Source organism: Pagrus pagrus, assembly GCF_965226575.1.
Source record: "Pagrus pagrus genome assembly, chromosome: 17".
Taxonomy (NCBI): domain Eukaryota; kingdom Metazoa; phylum Chordata; class Actinopteri; order Spariformes; family Sparidae; genus Pagrus; species Pagrus pagrus.
Window position 1 is genome coordinate 2,091,723 of NC_140201.1, and position 27,455 is coordinate 2,119,177.

General features: G+C 41.1%; 1 protein-coding gene across 5 annotated transcripts in view; it reads right to left on the reverse strand.

Moving 5' to 3' along the window:
- The window catches only part of col14a1b (collagen, type XIV, alpha 1b), a 166,030-nt gene that overhangs the window by 55,365 nt on the left and 83,210 nt on the right, over nt 1–27,455 (reverse strand). For all 5 annotated transcript variants that reach the window (XM_084379990.1, XM_084379993.1, XM_084379989.1 and 2 more), the window contains 13 exons: nt 25,653–25,775; nt 24,917–25,066; nt 20,593–20,709; nt 14,235–14,384; nt 10,967–11,041; nt 7,408–7,547; nt 6,290–6,413; nt 4,229–4,372; nt 3,622–3,786; nt 3,447–3,485; nt 2,626–2,764; nt 2,277–2,419; nt 1,871–1,980 (listed from right to left, as the gene is read on the reverse strand). In XM_084379990.1, the coding sequence (XP_084236116.1) occupies nt 1,871–1,980; nt 2,277–2,419; nt 2,626–2,764; nt 3,447–3,485; nt 3,622–3,786; nt 4,229–4,372; nt 6,290–6,413; nt 7,408–7,547; nt 10,967–11,041; nt 14,235–14,384; nt 20,593–20,709; nt 24,917–25,066; nt 25,653–25,775 (1,619 nt within the window). The remainder of the gene's footprint in view (nt 1–1,870; nt 1,981–2,276; nt 2,420–2,625; nt 2,765–3,446; nt 3,486–3,621; nt 3,787–4,228; nt 4,373–6,289; nt 6,414–7,407; nt 7,548–10,966; nt 11,042–14,234; nt 14,385–20,592; nt 20,710–24,916; nt 25,067–25,652; nt 25,776–27,455) is intronic.

Here is a 27,455-nt window from a genome sequence, read left to right on the forward strand (position 1 = left end):
CATTCCCTCTGACCTGCATTAACACTGCAGAACTATAATATAAATCCTGTTGAGAGTGTGAAGTGTGAAGCAGCACTGCTCTATCAGTCTGACAACCTCACTAAAGGAAATTTATACACTGATGTCATATTTCCGAGCAGTCAGCTTTTCAGGAATTAAAGAAATCTGACAGCCAGAGAGATTCAGAGTTTATCTAAAAAATATGAAAGCTGAGGAAGAACTGAACTTTAGTAGCCCACAGGGGACCATTCAACCACTAAAGTTGGTGTTTCTACAGGGAGGGATGTCCTCCGGTCCATAATCACATAAACCTATACGAATGTCACACAGACTCTTCAGGTAGGCGCTGCAGGTGCTGGTCCTCGGGGATTATAAAACCCACTATGTATGCAGTCGCACTCACACACACAGCTTGCAGAACAAAAGGTGAAAAGGTAAGCAGCATAAGCTCTGCTGACAGCAAGCAGACACAAGTGACTGCAGATCAGTCAGTGAGTCCCTCAGCGCTGACACACTGACACTAACACAACATGACTGTGAGCAGGTTCAGGCTCAGGGCATGACTCAAATACAGTCAGCCTGTCAGGCCTCATACTACCATCTCACTGCTCAGCAGAGAGGTTTGAGAAAAAGGAAACATGGGTGCAATGAAAGAAGGAGGCAGAGAAAGAAAGGGAGGGACAACTGAGTAAATAAATCAAAGAAATACATTGGCCAATCGATCAAAAGCCAGCCTGTCAACAGAAAACACGAGTGAGGCGGTCGTTTAGTCTGTTCACACGTAAGTTTGTCAATTAGTCAATCAGCAAGTAGATCTTCCAGTAAAACAACAGGTTAGTAAGTCAACCATCAAACATGTCTGTCATCTAGTGAATCAGCCGAGTCGCCAGGATAAGATGTTGGCAATTTACCTTTCTGCAAACCACTGATATGTTCTGATTTGTGTGTGTCGTATAGACCATATGGACATTTCTAAAAATATGTGTCACATCACATTCACGTTCCATTATGTATGAGCTGACTGTGTTTTCTTGCCAGATTTGTTCATGGCATGTGAAGAAAATAGAACTGATGCTGAAACAATCGCTACTGATTGCGAGCTCTGTGCCAAGGTGCAGCTCGTTCTGTCCACACAGCCCAACAAGCTAAGGACGCCGACAGAAGGCAGGCAGCGCCTTCTGTCTCCGGTGTATTTCGCCACTGCGTACCGAAAATAAGTTCCCTAGAACACCGTTTGAAGCTAGAAAGGTGCCAACAAAGTAAAACAGTATGAAATTGAGTTGTCCTTTAAGGTCAGTTTGTTTATTCAGTCATGAAAACAAAGAGAGTTTGTTTATTTAGTTTGTTTAGGCAGAAAAAAATCAGTCAATGAGGATCTCTCTCTTCTCATTAAAAATTCTCCCCCAAAATAATGCACCTTTAAGCTAAAACTCTTTTCCTAACCCTAACCGAGCGGTTTTTGGACCATAAACTATGGTTGGACCATTAACATAACATAAACATAACACTGAAAATTGAACCTATAGAAACATAAAGCTGCAGCATAAAGAAATGGAAAATGTCAACATATTTGCAGTGTACAGAAACGTACATTGCAACATTCATTTTGGCGATTGGGTGGAGGGAATCAGCCAGACATATCACACATCAGCTAAAGATTTAAATATTTATTTACACTGAACTATACTGTGCTGAGCACATCATCTGACCACCAGTAGATTTTTGTCATAAAAAAGTTTGCGTTTGTTGTTCACTGACAGAGCAGACTTCAGAAAAATCAATCTCAAGTCCGTCAATCACTCCGACAGACGACCAGGCAGTCAGTGTGTCAGCAGTCAGGCAGACGAACCAGGACAGGAATGAATCTCACCTTATGGAAGCTGCCGTAGAAAAGTTTTTTGATCTCTGGCCCTTCGAAGGTGACCGTCTGGAACTCTCCTTTGTAGTCGTTGTTGAAGAAAGTCAGAGTTTTTCCTCCATCTGCAGGAAGACAACAAAATAACACTCACACAGATCAGTCCTGACATTAACACTTTTATCCAACGCACCTAATGGAGTACAAAAATCTTTCTATTTATATGTCCTTCTGTGTGATCAAGCCTGTGATGGAAGTCAGTGACGGACAGATTTTACCTGAGTTTGTCTTCCCTAACAACAGTAAGCATCCTGCTGTTGTGCTCATGATTCAGATGGGTTCGTATTTATAGATATAAAGCAAAAAACAACAGAGACACATGAATGTGTTCGCATTGATTTGTTTGTGCTCTCAGACTCACTGTCCAGGATGACTCCCACCAGCGGCTCGTTGTTCTTGTTGAGGATCTCCCAGAGGGCGAAGGGCTCCTCTGGAGTGTCGGGCAGCAGTCGGAACAGCAGGGTGATGGTGTAGTCAGAGGGCAGCCCTTCAGGGTGGAGGTACCTGTGAGCCACAACACAAACATCAGACCCGGGGAGATATTGTGAAGCCTTCTGATCTCTATTTATGGGTTGTGGATACAGTCAATAGTCAGCTGGAGATATCAGAGCTGCTCTTTCATCTTATTCTGAACAACACACGATGATGTCTGTAACATTCAGGCAGCCGTTAGCAATAACATGTGGAACATGTGAAATATGTGTGCGTACCTGGTTGGCTGTGCCAGGAAAGCGTCACTGTGCAGGTGGAAACAGGGGAAGGTGTTGAAGGTGCCGGGTACCATGGAAACACCAGAGACGCTGTTGTACCGATTCTCCACCAGCCCGAACAGCTCCATCATACGGAAACCTGACAACAGATGCAAAGAGTTCAACTTCATAAAAGTACGGCTGAGACAAACTGATGATTTGATTCATTAAAATTGTTGTGGACAGTCGAGGTTTCACAGAATATTACAAACAAACCCACTGGTCGACACTGTGTTTGCTGTCGACTAATAGAAATCAAAATTTCATATTTCATATTTTGGAGTCCTTTCTTGGCAATGTTGATGAGCTACACACACACTGTCTGACAAATTACTAATTTTGTGCACAAAGACACAACATTTAAGCTGTAGCTGGTGTTAGAGTCCGGAGCAGAGGGGAAAGTTTAGTAGAGAAGTCGTCTCGTGGAAGTTAATGTACAGTACAGGTTACAGTTTACTGACCATGAATAAACTCTGCAGCTCCTCAAAACACAAGAGGAACTTCTGTTTGAGTGACAGCTATCACTATCGCTGCTAATAATCATGCTGCTGGCCCATGCTAATATCAATGCTAACCACCCCCCCCATCCCCCAGCCTTAGTGGAGGCAATCACATTTTACTGAGTGAACACATGGAAAAGGCTACAAGGTTCACAGTAGATTTATACACAGTGTTTCTCTCTGAGTTAACTCTACGTCGCTCCCTTTGTTTCTATTTATCCATAATTTAAGGATCAACACATTAAAGACACACTACAGTACACAGCATGTTTAATCTTTTACCTGGTGTTGTGCTGCCGCTCATCGGCACAGATGGACAAGCTGGGAAAGAAAAAAGGGCATGTTTATGCACCGGGATCATGTTAACACAGTCAAATGTCACTTTACACGACGTTGGACTGTCCCTCGTAACAACGACACAAGCTGATGTCTTGTTTGATAAGCGTCGGTTACTCACTGGCAGTGGCTGCCTCACACACAAAGGTCACCAGCTTCTCTTCGATCTTCTTAAAGGCGTCCAGGTCGTCCACGAAGAACACGTGTCTGTCGCTGGGTTTACTGGCGATGCTCACCAGCTCACCGTAGTCGGCATCAGCGAAGCCAAGCGCAAACACGATGTAGCCTTTACAGGAAGACAGAGAGAAAAAAATGACGTATTATACCTGAATTTCAAATAACGTAACATGACACGTAATAAACTAAGACATGTTAACTGTAGTATACGTGTTTGCATTTTGAGTAAGGACATATAATTTAGCTTTCAAATGCTCTTTACAGGTTCATGTCATTTACTTCCCGTTTTATTACACCAATAATAAAATATAATTTTTTTATTGAATGAAAATGTACGAAACAGACCATCAGTGTTAGAGCTTCGTGCCAATATGTACATATCAATGTTAAATAAATGTTTGTGACTATGATTGAGTCTTTTTAATTAAATTCAGTTTATTTCTGTTCAAGCTTTATATTTAATAATTTAAAAAACAAATGAACTGCAGAGCTATGAAACTAAACCAAACAGGCCAAACAAACCATCAAACCATCAACAACACGTCTCTGACCTGCCATCTGCATCTCCTTAGAGACCTTGTTGACGTCGTCCTGAGACCGGCCGTCGGTCAGGACCACGAGGACGTTGGGGATTCCCCTCCTGAGTCCTGCTGCTGCTGTGAAGATGTTCTCCTTCACATGCTGGATGGCTCGACCTGATTGGGCAGACGGAATTGTCAATCAAACCCATCATCCAATCAGTTTGCAAAGCTGGAGGTACGGCAGCAAAGTTCAGATGAATAAGATGGTCCAACACTTTTAGCTGAATGTTGTGATCATTAGCATCATTCTGGAAGTATTATAACAAAGGATCGATCCCACCTCCGTTAGAGACGAACAGGTATGTAACAAAACTACATTCTGACACGGAGAAGAGAAGTAAAAGAGAAGATGAATCCTCCCCACATGCTGATGTTGTTCTGAGGCTGCATGATTTCACTTTGGTGATACTTTAATTGCTTTTTTATTATTATTAATCATTTAATATAAGGCTGCAACTACAATTAATCGGTTAACTGTTTAGTCTTTAAAAAGCGACTAAACGCTGATCAGTCTCCCAGAGCCCAAAGTGAGTCAGTAAACTTTAAGGTTTCTTGCTGCATTAGATGATCTGCTTGTCCTTCACTGTACCGTTTGCTCTGTGGCACAGAAGTAAGGAATGATGCAGTTTACAGTATAGAAGCACATTGATGTCTGTTGTGAAGAAACAAACAATTAATAAAGAATAATTAACAGAAAAAACATGAAGTTTAACGTCAAAGATGTCACCTTATGCACTGGGAACTTCTGTTGGGTGTTTTTAAATATTTTTTAAATCAATTTTATTTTATATTTTTATTTATTAGAAGGTGCAATATGTATATGGGGAAGACATTTTAAGGAGAAGAGAAAGATCTTCACTGCCTACACAAACAAAATAAACACACTCTTTGTTTTCATGACTGAATAAACTGAATAAACAAACTGACCTTAAAGGACAACACAATTTATACTGTTTTACTTTGTTTATATGCGGCGGACTCTGCCACCTTCTAGCTTCAAACAGCTTGTTTATTCACATATGGAATTGGATTGTATCATTACTTTATTTATATTTTAAATATTTAAATTATGAGTTTGAATTTCTTCTCTAAAACGTCAGCGTGCTCCTTGAATATTATATATTATACACTTAACTGCAGAAGCAGATACATTTATTGCTCATTTTTAAAAGTCAGTTTCTCCATTTTAAAATGGCAGACTGTGCACTGATCCCAGGGTTTTCTTCAGGACGTCATGTTTGATGCAGGCTGGCCCACTGAGCTGCCACATGTTACATTTCAATAAATAGATCCAATAATGAAATACTCCTCGGGCCGCTGGGAGCACCGGGAAGCGGATCGTTAATTGCAGTGTGCAGACCGAGGTGACTGAGTGCTCTTAAACTCCCCAAACTGCTGCCTCCTTGATAGAAAAGGAGGATTAGTGTTTTACAGTGTGACAGTCGCAGTGGGTGAATTCCTCCCCAGCAGTGATGCTGTTACAAATCAGTTCTCTGCAGCTTCGTCCCTGCAGGAGAAACTGGCTGCGCAGCTTTGTAAACAGTGATTAATGACTGCACGTCTCCCTGCTCACCCACATCCTATCATTACACACACTCCAAAAATACAGGCTTGTGAGCACTTAAACACGTAGAAGATTGTAGGTATTAACTCAAACATGCACAGATTCTTAGGTAAGCATGTTTTACATTAATGCACGAATGAAGACGCATGTTCACAAGGAAAAGAAAGTCCAGGTGTTTGACTTGCACACACACATATTGACACAGGAAAACAGACACACACATTTAATCTGTTTGTGTTTGCCTGCTGCTCAATAAGTATCGACTATGTTATTAGGAAGTTCTGACTGATTTGTCTCACACAGGTGTCTTCCTTGGATTTAGACGTTATTTCCTCGGGGCAGCTGGATTTAATCAGCTGCAGTCACAGAACTTGAACACAGTCGTTTCTGTGTTGCAGTGGTTTTCTAGAACACATCCAAGTGTCTCAAACTCGTTAGTGATGTTTCAAAGTCTGCCGTGGACTCGCCTGTCTTGGTGTTTCCTCCCTTGTAGGAGATCTTGTTGATGGCGTCCAGCAGTCGCTCCTTGTCGTTGTACGAGTTCAGTTTGAACTCAGTCCGGGCGTCGTCACTGAACTGGACAATGGCCACCTGTCAGACAACACGGGGACACAAATGTGCAGATTTTTGCACCGTGTTTAGTTTAAAGGTCCAGTGTGAAGAATTAAGGAGGATCTGTTGGCAGAAATGGAATTTAATATTCATAATCGTTGTGTTTTTGTAACCTTTGAATCAGACTTTTATATCTGCAGAGGGAACAAGTCCTCTTCCTGTTCACCGTGTACACTGACCATAGAGAGGGGCCTTCATGTTTAATGTTCTCGGTGGCCTCCGTAGGGGAGGTAGACCTTAAAATTCAAAAAATTTCATCCCAAAAAAAAAACATGTATTTGCCCCTGGTGTTATCTACATAAGCAGATTTATTTTAGATTGAGACCATTTACACGCCGTGTAAAGCACTAATTTATTCAGTATACAGTGTTTTTTTTATCTTTTTTATTTTATTTGCTTGCTTTTTTCTTGCTACACCCATCATTTAATCACCTTTTCTCCCTCAGTAACTGATTCTTGAACTGTTGTAACAATTGAATTTCCCTGTCAAAGGATCAAAACATTCTTATCTTATCTAACTTTTCCTGCTACCATGGACACGTGTCAACTGTAATTTTTCAATGCGTCAAGAAGTGGAAACAATGGCAGTCGGGCAGTGGATGGCCAGTGATGCTCTCTTTCATCTCCTTGCTCCGTCTGTCCTGACACAACAGTAAAACATGACAAGTCACCAAAAAACAGAACAGCCGCAAACATGGCAAAGTTATTGTGCCTCAGGAAAACCCAATTTAACTGGCGTTTAAGTGCTTTTGCCGTGCTGCAGACAGACTTCCATGTCTCTGTCTGCGGTTGTTCAGTGTCTGTTTTGTGGTATTTCTGCTCTGTCCCTCCTTGTCAATAACCTGTCAGTCACAAAGCGTGGTGGGAGAGCTAGCAGACACAAAGTGTCAAGAATCCAGAAGAGTCTCGAGAATAAAGCAAAACCAACAACGGCAACATTCATGACGATATGCTGCCCACTCTTCTGTGGTACCTGTGTGCCGTCTGGGCCAATACGGTCCAGAGCTCCGGTGGTGCTGTACAGGAAGCGGATGATCTTCAGGAAGTTGTCATCGCCGATACTCCAGGAGCCGTCAATCAGGAAGACCAGGTCAGCTTTGGCCGCCTTACAGACTGGATGGAGAGAGAGGAAAAACTGTGGTGAGGAAAAATACAATCTGAGGAGAGAGATGACCAAAGAGAACTTACTACAGATCTGTATTTCCTGTCTCCATCTCTCCTGAAGAAGTTCAAGTTTCTGTTTGTTTTGGTTTCGACAAGGACGAGAAGATAAAAGGAGGAAAAAAGAGACGGAGGACGGATAGAAAAATAATGTAGGGGGCGAGATGGAGAACAGGATGGAGACAATGGCACGTTATGTTGCTTTAGATCCACACATCTCTTTTCTTCATATTCTCATGTCCCTCAGATTGTTGTTATTACATAACCTGATCCGGTGTTGATGTGAGTCATGTTTCTTGCCAGACATTTTACTGATATATTCCCCTGATGGTTCTGTGAGGCTTCTACTGATTGCTGTATATGCTGGTGTGACCGCCACGTGATAGATTCTCATATATGTTTTCAAGCGGATAAAAACTGAGGCTAGATAATCAGATGGCTGTTTGATCTTTTTCCATTTTGATTCAATTGAACGCTTTAGATATAAATATTAACTTCTGCTTCAGTACGTTGCTTCTGGACAATCATTCCAGCTGTTTGTTGATGACTTTAAGACATTTATCATAAATAAAAACAGACATTTATTGTCTTTGTTTCACTAGTTTTATAACTTTGCCTTCACCTCTGTGCTTTCTCTGTTCAAATAAACAAACTTGATTTTGATGGATGACGACTCAGGAATAATAAAGGAGAATCAGCTTCTAAGTGATTGATTAGATCTGAAGAAGTCCCCGTTGGTGAACGATTGAAAAGGTGGTAAACTCATTAAAGTCGCCTCCGTCACTCTTCACCAGTTATTCCAATCACTTCCTTTTCTCCTCTAATAAAATTAGATTTAAGAGTCAGCTGGTGCCTCATTGATCTGCAGACAGCTTTAATTCTGTCATCTGCTCTGTTTACTTAATAAACCAACAAAGTCCAAAAACAAACTCACTTTCTTTCATAATAAAATCCCTCTCTGCGGCTTGCATTAACCAAGAGTGTGCACAGTGTGTAGTGCACACTACACACTGTGCACTAATAATAACAACGTTTTGAGGCTGAATTATTTTCAAAGTAGAAATCAAGTATACTTAAATGCGTCTCCATGCCAACTAGATTTACTCGACCGATTTGTGCTTACAGCTTAAAAAAGGAAGGAATAAGTGACCTCCAGCAATGGAAAATGAAAACAAAAAGTTTTATAAGAAAAGTATATTTCAATTATTCTTTGTGACAAAGTGTAAAACTTTCAATACTGTTCTTGTATTCTTCCTCCTTTTAATGAACCCTGTTTGATGTGCATTGAAGATGAAAATACAGATTCCAGTCTTTGGAAAAAGCTTCACTGTTAAAAGACAACTGTAATTTTTTCTATTTATTTACAGATTTTTACTGTATTTTTGAAAAACAGAAGATCACAAAAACAGCACCACTGTGCTGCAAGTTTAAGCTTGGTTGTATGTATTGTAAGAGTGTTTGACCATCTTTAAACATAATTTCATTGTTTTATAAGTGTAAATATTCTTAATTTTAAATTAAAAGGCCAAAAAAAAAAAGATCTCATGTAAAATTAAAGCTAAATACTGTATTTTAATTATAGAAATTTTTAGGAGATTTTCTTTTACAGTATTTTTGGCGCCCCCTGCTGACAGGATATTATGTTGCTCTTTTACATTTTTTTTTTCTTTTTACTGTGTTTGCTTGAGATTGTTATGCTAATGTGTTGATTAATAATTGAGGAGGGTAGTTGAAGCATGAGCGTGGTCACTTTCTGAACCCGACTCTTGTCACCTTTTGGGGTTTTAGTTTTGTAATTTCCTGTTTAATGTTGAAAGTGTATCCTCATGTGTCACGTCTTATTTTTCACTTCCTGTCTTTGTCTGTTGTCCTGCCCTTTGTCTGTGTATCAGATAATCAGTCCAGTGTATTTAAGCCTGTGTTTTCCCCTCACTCTCTGTTGGTTCGTCTGTGTCTCCTGTGTGTCTCGGTCCTGTCTTCCTGTTGTGTTTTACCTGCTGCCTGTGTCGTGTGTTATTCTGGTCTGACTTTATTTTTGGTAAGTACTTAGTTTAGTTTTGCACAGGACTCATCCACAGGCAAAAAATAGCCTTTCTGCCTTCCTTTTGTTTTGGATTATTGGATTTTGGACTTGGACATCAACTAATATAACGAGAGTTCTGTATTTGGGTTATCTTTTGATAACTTTGACAGTACTCATACTCGCTTTTACCCTTGATGTGCAGCTACTTCTGTTGTTTGCGAGAGTTCTGCAACGCTGTTTTGTTGTGAAGCTCCAGAAATGTTTTGCTTTCCTGACTTTCCATCTGCAGTGAGGCTGACAAGATAATGAGTGAACTTTAATTTTGGGGGGCACTGGTCCTTTCACATGCATGCAGTTGGAATGAATTCATCTGACTGAAGCCAGTGTGAAGCTGCACACTCTCTCAAGTCTCTCTAACTGAGCCTGTTTGTTGAGCACCATCACCTTCATTCATGAAAGTATCTCATGAACATTAAGTCTACTTGAAAAATGGGGCTTCTCTGGCTGAGGGATTAGAAATATTCCCTCTAAAGACAGAGGGGAAACATCAGTAGCATGTTGCTGTACTCGTAGGTACTTCATCTTCTTTTCTTCTCCCTTTAAGTAACGCTGATGCTGTTGTGGCAGATAATTCAAAGAACGTGAATCACGTGTTTGTGTAACAGATCCAAGACTCACCAGGTTCAATCTTAAAACATTTATTTACCCTTCTGTTGAAGATTTATCTCTGTAATTATATGTTCACTCAGAACTGAAAATTATCGGTCCTTTCTCCACCATATTTAGACGTATTTGCGCCTACTTTCATGTGTTAGAATTAAGTGTGTGTGTGTTTCAGACACTTCGCTGTGTGGGAGGTGAACAGCTAAAGCTTTACTACTCTGATTGTACAGTATCACTGTACATTGACACTAAACTGTCATCCGCACACACCTCAAACTCCTCCTTTCCAACAAATAACATGTCACATTTTGTGGGCGGACAGTGAACTAAACTTAGCAGCTGTGTCAGTGAGAAAACAGTCACATCAGGAGGGGAAAAAAAGGAAAATGAAAAAATATATATATCGTTAATAGTTTGTAACTAACGGGACGGACTAGTGAGTAGATGAGTCTCCGTGTTCGCTGTGATGATGTTTAATGTCCCCGACGACCTCTGTAGTCTCATTTAGACACTTGTTAGCGAACAGAAATGTGACTGATGGACAGACAGATGGACCGACCATCAACACATGAATGTAATACCTCCGACCTCAGCTATCGCCAGCGCTGAGGCATAAAAAGATCAGAGATCATTAAAATTAAGACATCAACATCGTAAAATTGAACAATACAAAAGCAACTCTTACCTTCCTTGGCAGGAGGAATTGTGGGTAACGGCGTGGTGGTGGGGGGCTTGGTCGGTGCCGGGGTTGGGACGGGTACTGTACAGAGAGAACACACGAGACACACGTGCAGACATAAAAACCTGCACTCATGGAAACACTCATCATAAAATAATCACCACATGCTACATGATCCTAAAATTAAACTTCCCCTCAAACCAACTGAAGAGAGAGCCGAGCCTCAGACAGCCACACACACACACACACACACACACACACACACACACACACACACACGTAACATACAGAATGTGTGAAATAACTACATTCAGCTCTGTGATTTCAGCTCCTGTATAATTTGGTAGATTCATCACAGCGTCTGCAGCAGGCGGTTTAAATCAAACTCACGCTGTCTCTGCTTTCAACTTTTTACCTATACTCTGTGTGTGTGTGTGTGGGTGTGGGGGGGGGGGGGATACTAGCTACCCCTTCCCAAACACACACACACACACACACACACACACACACACACACACACACACACACACACACACACACACACACACACTGTTTATCCATTCGGAGGTGTTTAGGCAGTAAATCAGCTACCTGAAGCTGTGAATTACTTGAGACGGCAGGTAGGGAGCGTTCAGCAGCGGCTGCCTGCAGCGATGGGGATAGTCATTTGAAGAAAAGGCTCTGGCTTTCATTTGCATCAAAACAAAGCAATAAATCACCGTGGAGGCTCTCTGCAGAGCTACAGAACGGAGGGGAGCAGCTTCAAGCAAACAAATACCTGCTCAGGGGAAGAAACATTCTTCCTTTCGTCCCTCCTTTCTTTTATCTCTGTGTGCTTCCACTTCTTCAGCCCGACATCTCTGCCTCTCCGCTCTCTTTTCTCTTGCCTTCCGCTTTATTTCATTGTCCTCACTTCATTAATTTCACCACGCTACAAAAATGAACTTGCGTTGACTCCAAATTTGCTCCTGAAAGGTAATCCATCACAGGAAACATTGTGCCTGCTATGATTTTTGTCAAACTTCCATTCTAATTGCCTGGCAGTGCAGTCCAGACTTTACAAATTAATTAACACCTTTAAATAAAACACCAAGCTGAACAATAACAACTCTGACTAACTATGATGCTGGAAGCACGTCTCAAGTCTCTGCGAGTGAACACACCGATGTACACAGAAAGAAAGAGCTGCTTCCAAAGAGACACAGAGCACTTCACACACAGTACACATCATTTATAACAATGGATTTAGGTGAAGTTTTGTGCACCGGGTGAGTAAAGTTCTGCCTTCGTTAGCTTCTGTATCTAAAAGGGCATTTAAAACATAACAGGTACCTACCTTCCCTCGTGACTCACTTCCTTATAAACTTACTTACACTCTGTTTATTTTATCCATTATTAATTTTAGTTGATTATCCAGAGAATGTTTTATTTCATGATATATATTTGAACATTGCTTTGTGAATTGACTTTGTCATGATAGTGTTTTTTATCTCCATCACCCACTCCTAATCAAATTCAGTATAAACAACAACACACTAAAGTGTAACAAGAGGATCAGTTTTCAGGCAAAAACAGCAAATTACTATTTTGCAGCCCAGTCGCCGGAATTAAATGTTGGAATTTTATGTTTCTGCATTTCTCATATCAGCATTTCTACCTATGACAGATCCAGGCGAGACACAGCAGTGCCTGTACTTTCTCCACAGACTCGCATCTTTTGGACTCACAGCAAGATAATCTCTGTTTTTCAAAGTGTTGATTTATAGTGTCTTACTGCAGCACAGCCGGGCTCAGCCTCTGTATAAGACTTCAAACTACATCAACTCCAGATATGTGAACAACCCACGTTAAGAGCTTGCTCAGACTTGCTGATTGAAAATTGAAAATTAAACTGGAAGAAAGTAGTAGTGCCAGCACTTAGTTTGGTGATTGGATTCATATTTGATGAATTCTGATCAAACGGAGTCAGACGCTCATATCAGCCTGATCTGAGACCTCTTATAAGGCCACCAGAAGTGATGTTAGTTAAACTGATTTAAATCACTCTCATACTGTAGAACGATTAACACTTTCTACTTTGACAGTTCACAGTATAACGAGTTAAAAGTGAAAGAAACTGTTCGCACAGTTCAAACGTTCACACCCAAACAAGGCTTGGGTAGGCGGGTAAAACTTGAGGAGTCTTCATCTACGCGTTAAAGCCAGTAAATAAAAATGTATCACAACTAAAAGGAAAATGGCTACTGAGATATTTGTAAACTTTAAAAAAAAAAACAAGCAGGGTAAATTTACCTTTTAACCCTGATAGATTTCACTGCACATTGAAAAAGAAAACAAACACCCCCTCCCCCCCTCCAGACAGTAGGTCTTGATTAGCGTTCGGTGCTGCCGCTGCAGAACAAATGTCTCATTCTGAAAGGAAGGACGAGGATTCAGCACCCACGAGGATAAAAGATGTTTTATGTTGAAAATGACGTGATCGTCCTCCCAGCCTGTGGTGGGCTTCTTTTATACACCATGACAGCTGACAGCAGTTTCTCTTTGACTGTGTGTGTCTCTGCTGTATTGTTATTGTGACACATGTATGGGGGCATTTAAATGGGAGTTTGGCACATTGTATGGAGGAGGTAAAGTGTGTTATGAGTTTGTTTGTGTATCACAGCCTCACACGAGAGACAAACATGATGTGTGTGTACGTGTTTGTCAGCGTAACGGCTATACAACGTCTCCGAGATGTTTTCAGGCTCAGATAATCCTAAAAACAGCAAAGTCGGCCCACAATCTGCACAACTCTCATTGTGAGAGATGGATTTTGAGTAGGCTCTACGATGACAGGAGCCCTTCCTACACACAACTGGACAAAAGTACTACTCACTGTCACCGGCTGTTTGAATCAGAAAAATCACAGCAGGTGGTCTGAAAAAGCCAAATATCTCATCAGATGTTCAGTATTTTGCTTTTGCTAACTGTCCTGGCACATTTATGTTCAGGGTAAATCAGTTCTCAGGCACATGTTTGTTGTTAAAATCTGCTGGTGAAAACTGATCTTGCAAAATCTGATTTTTACAGCTGTGGATGCTGAACTTCTTTCAGGTTGTTTCCATGTGTTGAAATTTAAATCCAAACGTGAAAAAAAGCTAATTGCGTATAAACAGATGTTATTCCAATGTAGAAATCCAAATGCCTTATGTGGAAATTGGTATAAAACATTATGTGAAAAGAGCCTTTCTGTATTTCTGTCAGTGTTTGAAGGTGTTACTGTGTGTGTACTTACATGTCTTGTCATTAACAGTGACTGCAGGTCCTTCAGTCCCGTCCAGCAGCTGAGCATACACACTTATCTTATACTGCGTGTTGGGCTTCAGGTTGTTGAAACAGTGTCTGCTGGCTCCTCCGCCCAGCTTCGTCTCCTGTTTCTGACCATCTGCGGTGAGAATACAAACATCGGCTCGTTATCATTCAGGAAAGGACGCCGTTTTCACACTGATCTTGTATTTGCACTGTGGGGAAATGTGTAATTGTACATACAAAGAAGGAACAATGTAGTGGATGTGTAAATATTTCACAGTATTCACAGACACTTCCTGCAGCTCTTGGTGCCAATTATTATTTTTTTTCCAAACTAGGCTTCTTATCAAAAATGCCTTTAATTACTTAAATAACTTGGTCCAGTTGGTGCGTCTCATGCTGACTGTACATTGGTCAGAAAGAAGACTACAGGGACTCTCCAGTCAGTGAGGTTTGAACTTTTACAGATTCAGATTGTTTTCATTGCTTCACAACTGCATTCATTCTCTGCAGTCAGCACACACTCTGATCGAAATCTCTAAGCTGACAAACAACTGTGAGTCATAAAGACGACTTCCCTCTGAGAAAGATGGTCTTGTGAATCCCTCTGTACGTTCCAGATGTTGTTGCTAATGATGATTAGCATTAAATATAGAACCATTAACTGACTCACTCAGTTTTCTCTCTGGGAGTGAGATGTTGCTAACGTCTCTTGGGACCGTCGTTTGACAGCTCGGTTTGTTTTTCTGCCCAAATAAAACCGAACAGAATTAAACTTTTTCACAGTCAGGAGTAAGTGATGATGAACCAAATCCAATTACTGAAATAATCAACATGTGTTTGTTGTTTTTGTTCACTCCATGCTGGTGGTCTACTGGCAACGTGTCAAATGTATTTCTGAGAAAAAAAAACGTATTATCACAAAAACACGATGCATTACATTTTACAGCGTTATCACAGAGGGCAGGTGGAACATTTTAATGAGTGAAAGAGCTGCAGCGCTGTGCCAAGTTAATTATTATAGCTGAAGCTAATGATAAAACTGCCAAAATAAAACAACATCCAGACAGACTTATTTTCATACTGTGAATGTACGTGTGCAGATGTTCAACATCACAACAAAACTAAATGAAGCTCTAGCGAAAGTTCAGACAGGAAGACTTGTTTAATTTTCATACCATCCTTTCATTCAACCCTCTAACTCTCAACGGCTTGTCATTATTTGATATCAGCTGCTCACATCAGCCGGGCACATCTATCCAACAGCTAAGTGACACACCTTCATTGTTATCATATTGCTGCTGTCTTTTTAAATATGATTGTCTCCCACCTCTAGTTTATTCATGCTGCTTTTTGCGCACAGCCTCCACCTCCCAATCACCGCCCAGTCTTCACAGATTCACCAGCTTCATCGTTTCATCAGCCTATCTGCCTCAGAAGAGTCATCAACCACCACCCGTGTCTGGACTCCATGGGGGGGATTCCTCTTGCTGCTGCTGCTCAGGGCAGACGCCCTTTGATCACAAAAACTCCCTGTAGCGTCTCAGCACCATAGACCTTCATTATCACAAATCATCTGCTGTAATGAACATTTTCTTTACTTCATCACTAGTCTCTCCTGATTGAAATACATGTCCTTATGCCTGGGAAGCAGTGTGTTTCCCACAGAATGACCTGGACGTGAATGACCAGGTTCAGGGTGGTATTGATCGACCTGAGAATGAATGAGTCAAAAACAAATAAATACATATTTCTTCAGGTTAACTTTAAATGTTTGCCTACATAGTGTCGCTTTAATTGTCTGCACGCACACTGGCTTGCCTCGCCTTTCTGTTCCTCTCCCCCTGTACCTGTCTGCTCTTTCACTTTGTTATGTTTCATTAAGTCACAAAAAAACTCATGTTTTGGATTTTTTCACCCCTGATTCTGTTTTCAGAACCCTGAAACTAATCAGGGCAATCACACAGGTGGAAGGAAGACAAGACAGGAAGTAAAACAAAACATGACAGGTGAGGAGAGTGGACTTACAAAATAAAGCAGGAAATAACAAATTAAAAGCCTGTAACATGAGAGGAGGGAAATGTGGTGGAGCTGTTGGGTAATGTAACAAAGTAAATGGTTGATATCTGAGCACTGACATTGTAAACTACCATATAAGACCAACTTTAATTTTTCATATCTAATGCAACAGAAGGAATTAAGTCTGGTTATTAAAAATGTTTGATACTCAGCCACAAGCGTTTTTCTGGCAATATGAAAGTGCAGATTTAATCACAGGAGTTTAATGATGTGGGAGAAAGATATTATCTTTACTATGGCAACCCGGATATGTGCGAGTGTATTATTTTCAATAAGTAGGACCTTATAATGAAGGGTTGATCTGTGTAAACTCCAGTTTAATTCAGCAGTAACTCTCTGTGCCACAGAAGGATTTGTGAAAAATACTTTATCAGCTCTTCATTGTTTGTTCTTTATTGATCTTTTTCTCCCTACTTTACCTCCTGTTTTTATTTCCTACCCATCCACACCAAAACAGTGTAATTTCATCATTTCTCTCTTTCTCCTGCAGCAAACACATTTCTCTGGTAATTATTTACCAGCTGCACAAACATAAGTCCTCATTTAGCTCTTTTTTGCATTGAGGGAATCGAAACTTCGAAGCTCCCTGAAGAAACACGGAGGAGCTGCCATAATATGCGTCTTTTATGTGACGTTAATGACGGCAGTGTTGCTGCCGGAGGCCTGAAGGTGATGAATAACAGCTATTACTTTCCTATTTTGGTGGATGACGGCTGTTTTAAAAGTCAATCTTACCTTTGAGGTGGTGACTGAATGGTGGACGTGTGCAGTCGAATCGGGGCCGCACCATCTGTTGTTTGATGTTATTTTGGTTTGTTGGAGTGTGTTATCAGATTCAAACAACACAATTATTTCTGTTGGCGCTGAGCCTGTTGGCTTCAGAGAATCAGAACTGAGAATACCACTTCAATAATTGCAAGGTTGTTTTATGAAGGTGACTTTGGTGCAGTTATTTTTGACAGCTGAAGTAGGAGACGACGACTACATCAAAGTACATCAAACAAAAAAATAACTTCATCAAGAGTTCAATGAAGATGGTAATTTGAGGACAGCGTTAAACTTTCTTAAAGGCCGTCAGAGGTTTAGTGAGAAGTAGCTCTCAAATTTTCTCTTCAACATCCAATATTTCTAAAGTTTAATCATAAGAGTCACATGAAGGCCGTCCTTGTGAGAGTTTTATGGCAAAAACCTCTGAAACAGAATTGAAATCATCAGAAGGAACCAAAAATCTCCACTGAAACTTAAAGACATATTATGCTAGAATATCCTAAAAAAACAATATATGGACTCGTACGAAAATAATCTGTCTCAAGCTTCACTTAAAGGTCGTCCACCAAAAAAACAATAACAAGAACTACAAATGAATGTTTCAAATATCGTTGTAATCGAAGTGGATGGAGTCAGCTTTCAGAGTGTTTTGATTAACGACAGAAAAACTGAGAGCCAATCAAAATCCATCTAAATCTACAGGGCAATTAATAAAGTTTGACTTTGGTGACATTTTCCTACAAAATAATGTTGCAGGAGTGGTTATAATACAATATTATAATATTGGTTTGTAGCTGTAGGCGATCTCTTTTATGGAAGTTAATCGATGCCATTTCGTAGAAACTCTTTTGGATGGTCTACTCCAATAACGCCACTGTTTATAGCTGTTGTTCATCAGTGTGGACGCTCACATCATTATCTTTATAGTTTATATTATAGTTCTTAGGGTTAACAGCCTTTTATGACCCACTATAAGTGATCGGTGGAGTTCGTGTCTGCAGAGACCCTGCTCTCTGCCTGTACTTCCTCATTTTCTTCTTATTTTACTGTGTTCGTGACGATTCTGGGTGTCAACCTTCGGGCAGTGATGCGTCGCCCCCAGCCAATAACATCTGCACTTGGGTTGAACTACACACACACACACACACGCACACACAGAGCCGAGAGGTAAACAGTGGACATGATGAAGTCTGGCTCCAGCTAAATTCACACAAAATCCAGCAGTGTGGCAGCTGCCTGCAGGGTTGGTTGTGTGTTTTGTTCCTTTCATACTAACACTGCTCCCTCTCTTCACTCTCCAGCTCACTTGACCAGTGCCGCTCTCTCAGTGTCAGGATGGGCCAACTTTGAATGGTTTGTTTTCAAACAGTAACAAACAATAGCTGCTAATTATGCCTCTAAACCACAGTGAAAAGAGGCTTCTAAATCAGAGGACGTTCGCCAAAATATGTAAATAAAGTATTCTCTATATTTTGAGGTTTGTGTGATAAAATTTGTACTTTTACAAGAGAATGTTTCTGCAGGACTTTGTGTTTGTTTTTCTGTGGCTAGAAGCCCTGACAAATCAGAGGTGACCAACATTGAATGATGTATGATATTTTATAAAAGGACACTTTATATAACAGCTGCACGGATCCACATTAAGTTCAAAGAAGTTCATTTTGACAGACAATAGTGGAGGGGGTGAAAATTGTACGTTTTAGCATGTCTTGCTCCAGAAATTTGTATTAAATTGGATAAAACATGCAGAAATAAATTCTAACAGCATCACACATGAGACTTTATAAACATTTCCATCCAAGATACATGTACAGCTGCTGACTTTACTTCTGTGACCTCAGAAGTCACTAAAGAAGAAAAACAACATTTAGAAACGCGGGTTTGATTGTCATTTACATCTGCATCGTCTCATCTGGACAGCAGCCTTCAGCCTTCGTTGATTCTCACACTCCCACACACACATTCAACTTCAAATAAAAGCACTTGTTTTGTTTTTCTTGTTTTATGGAACAATCGTCTGGCAATCAGAGAACATGCTGCAGGTGCAACTAAAACTTCATCACCTTGGTGCTTCCCTCTCAGAATAGACACAACAAGGCATAATTACTGTCATTCCTGTACCATCACATCGCAACACACTTGGCAGCCATAATACCGACCTTTTGTCTTTTTTTCCGGTATTTTACCTCACGCAGCAAATGTAAATGTCAGCCGGGCTGCGATCCGTAAGCCTTACTTGTCTACAGAGCAGCTCAGTGTCTGATTGCACAGCTAAACCTTTAAGACTGTCAGCACGGCTCTGATGGGATACAACAATATCTTTGTCATCTCAGGCTGCTTAAGGATTCAGAAAATTGGACACTCTCTCTGCGCTGCATACTGAAACTCCCACTAATGAAAGCATGCGAGTATGCATGAGCCCCCCCCCCCCTTACCAGCGCAGATATGCAGCGTAGGAGTTTGATGGGAAAATCTGAGGAGAACAATCACAGCTGCATATACGGTATAATGTATCCCCCTTTGTGGCTGATGTGGTGTTAGTGATGCACAGTCACGTTTGATAACCTCGTCAGCCGCAGCATAAAATCCACCAGATAATCTTGAGAGGCAGGAATGTGGCAGGAGAGGAGTCAGTATCGGTGGGTATGCATTTTATTTCCATACATCGCCCTGTATAAAGGTCGAGGGGATCTTCATTATCTCAGAAGAAATTTCTGATGCAGGCAGACCATAAAAACAACAATAAAAACACAATAACAAAAACATTCTTTTTGGACTACGTGTCTGGGGTACCCGGCAGAGCCCTGCCAGGGTGTTCAACTGCACCAAGTCCTGGCAGCACATCATCCCAACCCTCCTCCACCTTCACTGGCACCCAGTTAAGTTATAACTACAAAATCCTCCTTCTAACCTACAAATCCCTCCATGCCCTCACCCCTCAGTACCTCTCAGACCTCCCTCACCCATACACCCCGTCCCTGAACCTCCAGTCCTCAGACACTGGCCTGCTCTCCATTCCCCACACCAGACTCCGTACCTCCGGAGACAGCCTTCAGTGTCGCAGCCCCGACCTTCTGCGTTGCTCTCCCCGCTTCATCTCTGGATATGTCTAAAAAACTCCTCAAACACCATCTGTTCACTGCAGCCTACAACCTCTACTGGCTCTGTTTCCCCGGCAGACGCTCAACTTTGTTACTTGTTTCAATTTGTTTGTTTGTCTGTTTGTGTAGCATTTATTCTCCTGTGTAAAGCGTCATTGGGTTTCGTGAACGGCACTATATAAATCCAAGCTATTATTATTATTATTATTATTATTATAACTGAAACAATATCAAGATAAACATGCATGTATTGCAACAAATATCCCAGGCTGAACTCCAGTTACCTACGAAGTTGGATGAATTGCTACTCAGCTCAACACCTGTGCATGTGTGTGGGTGATGTACAACAAAGAGTATTGTGTGAGATATAGACCATGCTGCTGTCTGTGTACTCACTCAGCAGCGACTCGATGATCACTCTGTAGGCGCTGGCGTGTCGGTGAGGCTGCCACTGGGTGCACAAGCTGGTCGTCCTCACCTGGTTTGCGTTCAGGTTAGTCACCCCCAGGTACACTGCAGGAAGGAAAGAGAGGAATCACTTATGGTGTGTTTCTCCATGAAGAGCACACCTTCTCAGTCGTTATGTCTGCATGTGATAGCGTGTGTGACAGAATTCATAAACACATTTACAAATGCAGAAAATAAACTGAATTTTTCATTTAGTCTGAACATTATTCCATCAAAGGTTTGGGTCTTAACAGCAAATGAATGAGTCTCTAGCAATTTTAAAGAATAATGCTCCACAAAGGAGACTCATAGTGGCAGATCTGAGGGTGTCTTTGACTATTTCTCACAGCCTTCGATCACCTGTGGTCGCTGTTTCTGACATATTCTTTTATTTCCACCCTTACTCCACCATCTTTGGCAAAATGTTGACGTTGTAACTGAAACGATGACAAAAATAATGTTTGGATGTAAAAAAACAAACTTGTAGCTCCTTCTGAACCCTAAAAATCTGCATTATAAAGTTGCTTCCTTGTCTACATGCTGCTGTAATAATAAAACTGCACTGAGCACACATCTGAGAAACCACACGCCGTCGTGTTTCCAGATGACAAATTTAGAAATATATGGCCGGTTAGCTCCGAGGACACGACATGAGAGTTATTTACAGACAGAGGAATATAACTTCACTGACTTTGCTCCAGAAGTGTGGCTTATGCACACACATGCACACACACACAAACCCACACAGATTCTATTTATGCAAATGGTATGTATGCACTTTTTATTGACCGACATTTTTGAAAGTGCCACTTGTTCTGAGTTCAAAGACATTAGCATGCGTGTGTCTGTGAGTCAGTAATGGCCTCGCACATCACAGTATATTTTACATTCCCTCTGACAAAACTGAACATTTTCCGGTGGAGCCAAATATCACCTGCATTACAGTGGACCCGGTGCATAATGTATCTCTTCATAATGTTTATGCAAAATCTCCCCATTGGTTTAAAGTAGAAGACACAAGGGGATTCAGAGAGCATCTCAGCTCGCTCAGTCCGGTACGGCATCGACATTACTGCTGACATGGCATGAATCCACCTGTCAGGCTCCATCTCGTCGTCATCCAACTCCAAAGGACCAATCAATCCACCTTTTAGCAGCAGAGTGGCCTCAGACTTCCCTGATGCTTCACATTCGGCTGCAAACTGCCCCGGAGTAGTTGAGGTAGTTCAGGCATCTGATGCCTCCTGGACGCATGTCTGCTATGGTGTGTTCTTGGCAAACCATGAACACACACGAGGGGCTACATACTGGATTTCATCCAGCCTGGGGACTAAGGAAAAGGATGTATGGGCTGCTTTAGTTGGCCCGCTGCTCGACTCAAGTGTTTACTGACGAGTAACCTCGAGGAGAGCAGTTCAGTTCTCTCTATGTAGAAAAAGGACGGAAGTGGCGTTGCAAGAACAGATGCTGTTGACTTATGATGCTGAACACAGTGACTGAAACTTTTCCTAACTTGACCAAAAAGCTCTGGTTGCCAAAACTTAACCAAATCTAAACTATACTGGTGATCAGTGTTTAGACTTTTTACATTTTACAGTCATGTAACATCCATTTTTTTTAATTTAGCCAAGGTGAAGATGAAAATAACAATAGACAGATTTTTGCTATAATTTATCATTATGAAGTAAAAGTTGAGCGCTCAGTGTAATGCCTGTGGAATATCTGATCAAAATGAACTTTCCATTACTCTCAGCTAATAGGGGGGGTGTAGAGTTTCCATTTCAAGATCACAACTTACCCTTTGTTTTTGTGCTACTTTTAGCTGTTTAAGATCATAAATGATCAACTCATCAGATTACCCTTGAGTAAAGGTTGGTCAATGGCAGAGCAAAAAAATCAAACCAAAAAACATACAAGATCATATTATTTATTTTATTTATTAGATATTTGAGCTCATTGCTTTATTTTTGATGACTCACATAGTCTGGACTTGTTTATTATCTTTAAATTACAGCAGACATTAAGGCTTCAGCACTGCCCATCAATCGCTGGCTCTTTAAACTACACCCACTTACTATAAAATTGTCCACCATTTAAACTAAAAGCTCTCTGAAAAGGCATTACGGGAAAGTCAGTCTCCTTTTTGTCCCCAACATCTGTGATACTCGTGCTGCTGTGTGACATTGAAGCATCAGTCCACCCATTTCTACTAGTCTGTCGGCTTCATTAACATGCTGCTGAGCAATATGACAGACGCTCCATTCACCTCCTGGGATCCCACTGGCCTCGTATCATTAAACTCCACTGTCCATCTTTCTTCTTCCATTCGCCATCTTCTTCAGCTTCATTCCTCTTCTTCTCTTTTCTTTTTTCTCAACTAAAAAAAAAAACTTGTCCTTCAAATCAACCAAGAAGTGCTTAATTATCATGCAGGAGAAGGAAACTGTGGCTCCGATGCAAAGCGATGTGCCTGCGATCCATTTAAAGCTTCATGTTCAGGCAATAAGCTGGCACTTGCAGTGAGAGCTCTTACCCAGAGAGAAATGAGAACGGATGAAAGGGTTGAGGTTCGGCGTCCTGCTCAAGGACACTTCAAGAGGACACATGTTTTTTGTCGCTCGCTTTGGCTGTCATGGAGATCAAACCGGAGACCTTTCAGTTTCAAAAAGGGCTATTTCACCACGAGGCCAGCCTGCGGTGAAGTGGTTAATTATCATGCAGGAGAGGGAAATCCAGGCCTCTACTCCATTGATTGTACTTGAGAAGCAGTGATTGATTGAGCCGGGCCAGACACTCACAGAGCCTCGGGAGGTGTCCGCGTCTCCAGTGAGATAACTTAAATCCATCACATCTATGGTTCAATCCAGGGCCGGGCTGTAATTAGGTGAAGTTGCCATTAAAGGTGTCAGATGGATATGACGATATCGATGTCTGGCTGCTTCTTCACTATTAAGTTACTGACAACAAGATGATCTGAAGGCAGCATCAGTCGGTCTGATGAGAGTTCATTACCATGTGGACGTTCAAGTCGTGTGTTTCCCTTGTTACAGAAGCTTTCAATAATGTGTTAAAGCAGAACACTCCACTTATGTAATTTGTCTATTTGATTAATTTGCTTAAAGCTGAGTAGATTTCCTCAAAGGAGATACTGGCCCATCCAACTCTCTGAGATGATCACCCACACTGCTTCTGCTCAGAGGAATTTGGAAATGTTATACATATTTTAATGGCAAATTCAAGATACAAGTAGTTTTCTATGATTACACAACTTTGAATGTCTTCCGATGGCCGATGTTTTCATTTGCAACTGCAGTAAATATCCTTGTAAATAAACTTAATTATGTCTCCTGTTGTCTCACATTGTTTCTGTTTTTCTTATGTGTGGAATATAACACAACAGATTGTGCACATGTCACTGCCAGTTACTGAGAGACCTGCACATGTGCAAATGCAGGTGAATGAAGGTTTCTTAAAGAACAGGTGATGTAAAGAAGAGGGTAAATGGACAGTTTATGGTGATGCAACTTCGCCACACTAAACCCAATCCAATCCATACCCTCTTCATGGTAAAGCGGCTGTCCATTCTTGACAGAAAAAGAGCTGTGACTCGAACAAGGCAGCAGCTGAAAACTTCAATCAGACGATCACAATAACATTTTCAAGATGATATCTTGTAATTAGTTGGGACTGCAGCTGAAGCTTCTGGGTATGGGTATTTGACTGACTGCTCTTCTTGGTGAAAAAACGTTAAATTTAAAAGACACTTTGCAGATACATCCGATAATGTCTCCAACTGCAGCTGTCACTGTCACGGAGGTCCAGCCAGAAAAAATCTTTGTAAAAATAAAGGTTGAAATCAACATTCAACAGCTGGGAAACAAAAAGAAGACCTAGTGTGATTGTAGGTATGAGGACTGCAGCTATTTGTTGTTCTGTATCTAACTGATTTGGCTTGTGCAGTTTCAACTACTCAGGCAATTACATGATTTATTAGTGTTGTACGAGATGGTTTAATAGATACACACAACAACTTAAACGACTGTTTGAAAATACCTCTTTGAAGGTGGTTAATTTCTCTAAGTAAGCGTGGAGACTGAGGAGGAGAGCAGTGTTTAAGTTGTTGCTTGTTTTCTTGCACGTTTGTTTATTAGTTCTTTTATTTTGCATTTATATTAAACAGGCTGAGGCTCGAATATGTGACCAGCAGAGTTGAGAGCTGTTTAACAGACTGAATGAACCAGCAACAGATCGAAGAATCAGAAGGAGGACTTACAGGTCTTGGCCCTTCCTGAAAGGGCCTCGCTGGATCCGGTGGTGTAGGAGGCGATGACCTTGACACTGTACTCCGCCCCGCTCAGCAGGTTGACGATCAGCATGGTGTTCACGTCTTCTCCAACGAAGGTCTCCAGAGCCGGTCCAGGGGCTGCAGAGGAGCGGGATAATTGAGGTGACACGTCAAGGAGGAGCAAATGGAAGGAGCACAGAGGAGTGAGTTCAGAGACGATCATTAGCTTCAATTCAAGTGAGGTGGAACGAATGGAAGATAACTGTGATGTAAAGTGACACAGGCAGGAGAATGACACAATAATATGAAAGATTATGACCAGAAAACGTGTCTGTGCATCAGTATCAATAGTGTTATGTTTCATTCATATAAAGATATATATTTCTATTGATCCCATTTAGCATGATAGAAAACAGAACAACTGAGGAGTATGTATTCATCTGTACGTCTGTACGTCTTGCTTTTGTGTTTAATTATAAAAACTCATTTAAAACTGTGAGAAAAATCGCCGTTTTCGATATTTATACCAACTCTTACAGAAAATAATGAGTTTGGCATGAATATTACAATAATCTCTGAGAAACATACATTTACTCTCCCCAGGGTAAATACTGAAAAGTTCATCAATGAAACTTTCCTTTTTTAGACACTTTGTGGCCTCTCATCTATTACTTTTAGTCACTTTTAGTCACTGCAGACAGGTGAGCATCTGTGTGTAACATACCGGACACAGGCTGGTAGACGACCCTGTAGCCCATCGTGGGTGAAGGCGGAACATCCCAGCTGATCCTGAAGCGGTTGTACCATTCCTCTGATACCCGCAGGTTCTTTGGAGCTGAAAGAGGAACTGAGAAGAGAAACAGAGACGAGCAAATTTGATGTTTATGATAAAATATATAACATACAATATAATATGGCAATCACCAAGGTGTGAACTCTTTCACTCTATATATACTTGGTACTCTGTTGGTCTACTGTATGTCCCGTGTCTCATCGGATGATCTATTAGGTATTGATTACCAAGTCAGTATCAAAGCCAAACCTTTGGTATCGTGACCACACTAAAAACAACACAAGGTAAATACAGTGAAATGAAACCAAATCTGTGAACAGCATACTTTCCACAAATGTAACTCGTTATGTCAGAATGATTGAAAGTGCTTTATAAGAGGAATCTGTCATCACACAGCAGAAGGTGAAAAGTACAGCGAGAAACTGGAAGGACAGAAACCAAGTTGGCAAGAGGAAGATAATGAGGAAGAACGGAAGGAGGATGAAAGTTTGATAACACTTAATAACATTTCAACAGTCAGTCAGTGAAAAGTGTAAGGCCATTTGATGTTACAGAGTGTACAGTTGAATTAGTCTGTCAGAAAGACACTAAATCCAGAGGACTTATCACTGGGATGACAACTGGGACACAACTCTGGGAAATGGAACTAAAGGCAGGATGGTATTAATTTAAAAACCACTTTCTTTGAGGGATGTGTGATTTTCAACCCTCATACATTTGTCATCTCTGCAGTTCGTCCCGAAACACCATAGATTTGACTCCTCTGAAGATCCCTTCGGTTAATAGAAAACATGAGACTTTTTCAGGTCTAAATCCCCGAGTAAATCTGCTGGCCGTTCTGTTGCACATTTAAAATGCTAAAAGGCTCCAGTCATTCTCTCCATGTTCCATCATTCCTCTCTGAGTATCCATCCATTTTGCCGTTTTACGAGCCGAAACCTCCAGATTATTCTGGCTCTTCTGCCTCATTTTCCCTCTTCACCTTCCACGGTCGTTCACCATTAAAAAGCCAATCATCCTCTCTACGTTCAGCCTCACTCCCACCTCTCAGTATCTGCTGCATCCTCGTATGCTCAAATCCTCACATTACACTTGCCTCTTCTGTTGTATTATCTATCTTCTCTGTCCCCTCGCTGGTCCTGAGAAAATTACTATCATCCTCTGAGCACTTTCTGCCATTCCTCGCACTGTGTTTTCACCCTTCAGGCCTAACGTTAATGAGAAACTGGAGATTTAATGGCCAGACTACTAATGACCAACGGAACTCCTCAAACAGCCCAGGAATGTTTTGAGGAAGTCGAGAACTATTTCTGCATTTTAGGTCCACAAAACGAGCTTTAGTTTTGCTCCTACGGGTAGGAATTTCAACTACTGCAAAGCCTTAAACATCACAAAGTGTTGCTGTATCGTCACGTCTTTGAGATGCCACATAATGAGCACACAAATCTGCAAAAGGAACAAGAAGTCCCCAAGTGTGCTCTTGATTTTTAGCTCCTGGGACCATTTGATAAGGACGGCAAAATGAGGCCTTTTTTCAGCACTTGGGAATTCAAGCTTTTTGGTGAAAATAATTTTGAAAGCCACAACATAAAATATGACTATGTGCTACTGTCGTAACAGAAGCATTTATAACATGGCATAGTTCTTCTCTTGTAACCAAAAAGGAATAATAAACAATATCACTTCAACATATACAGATATTATTCTCATGATAGGATTGGGTTTGCTCTTGCT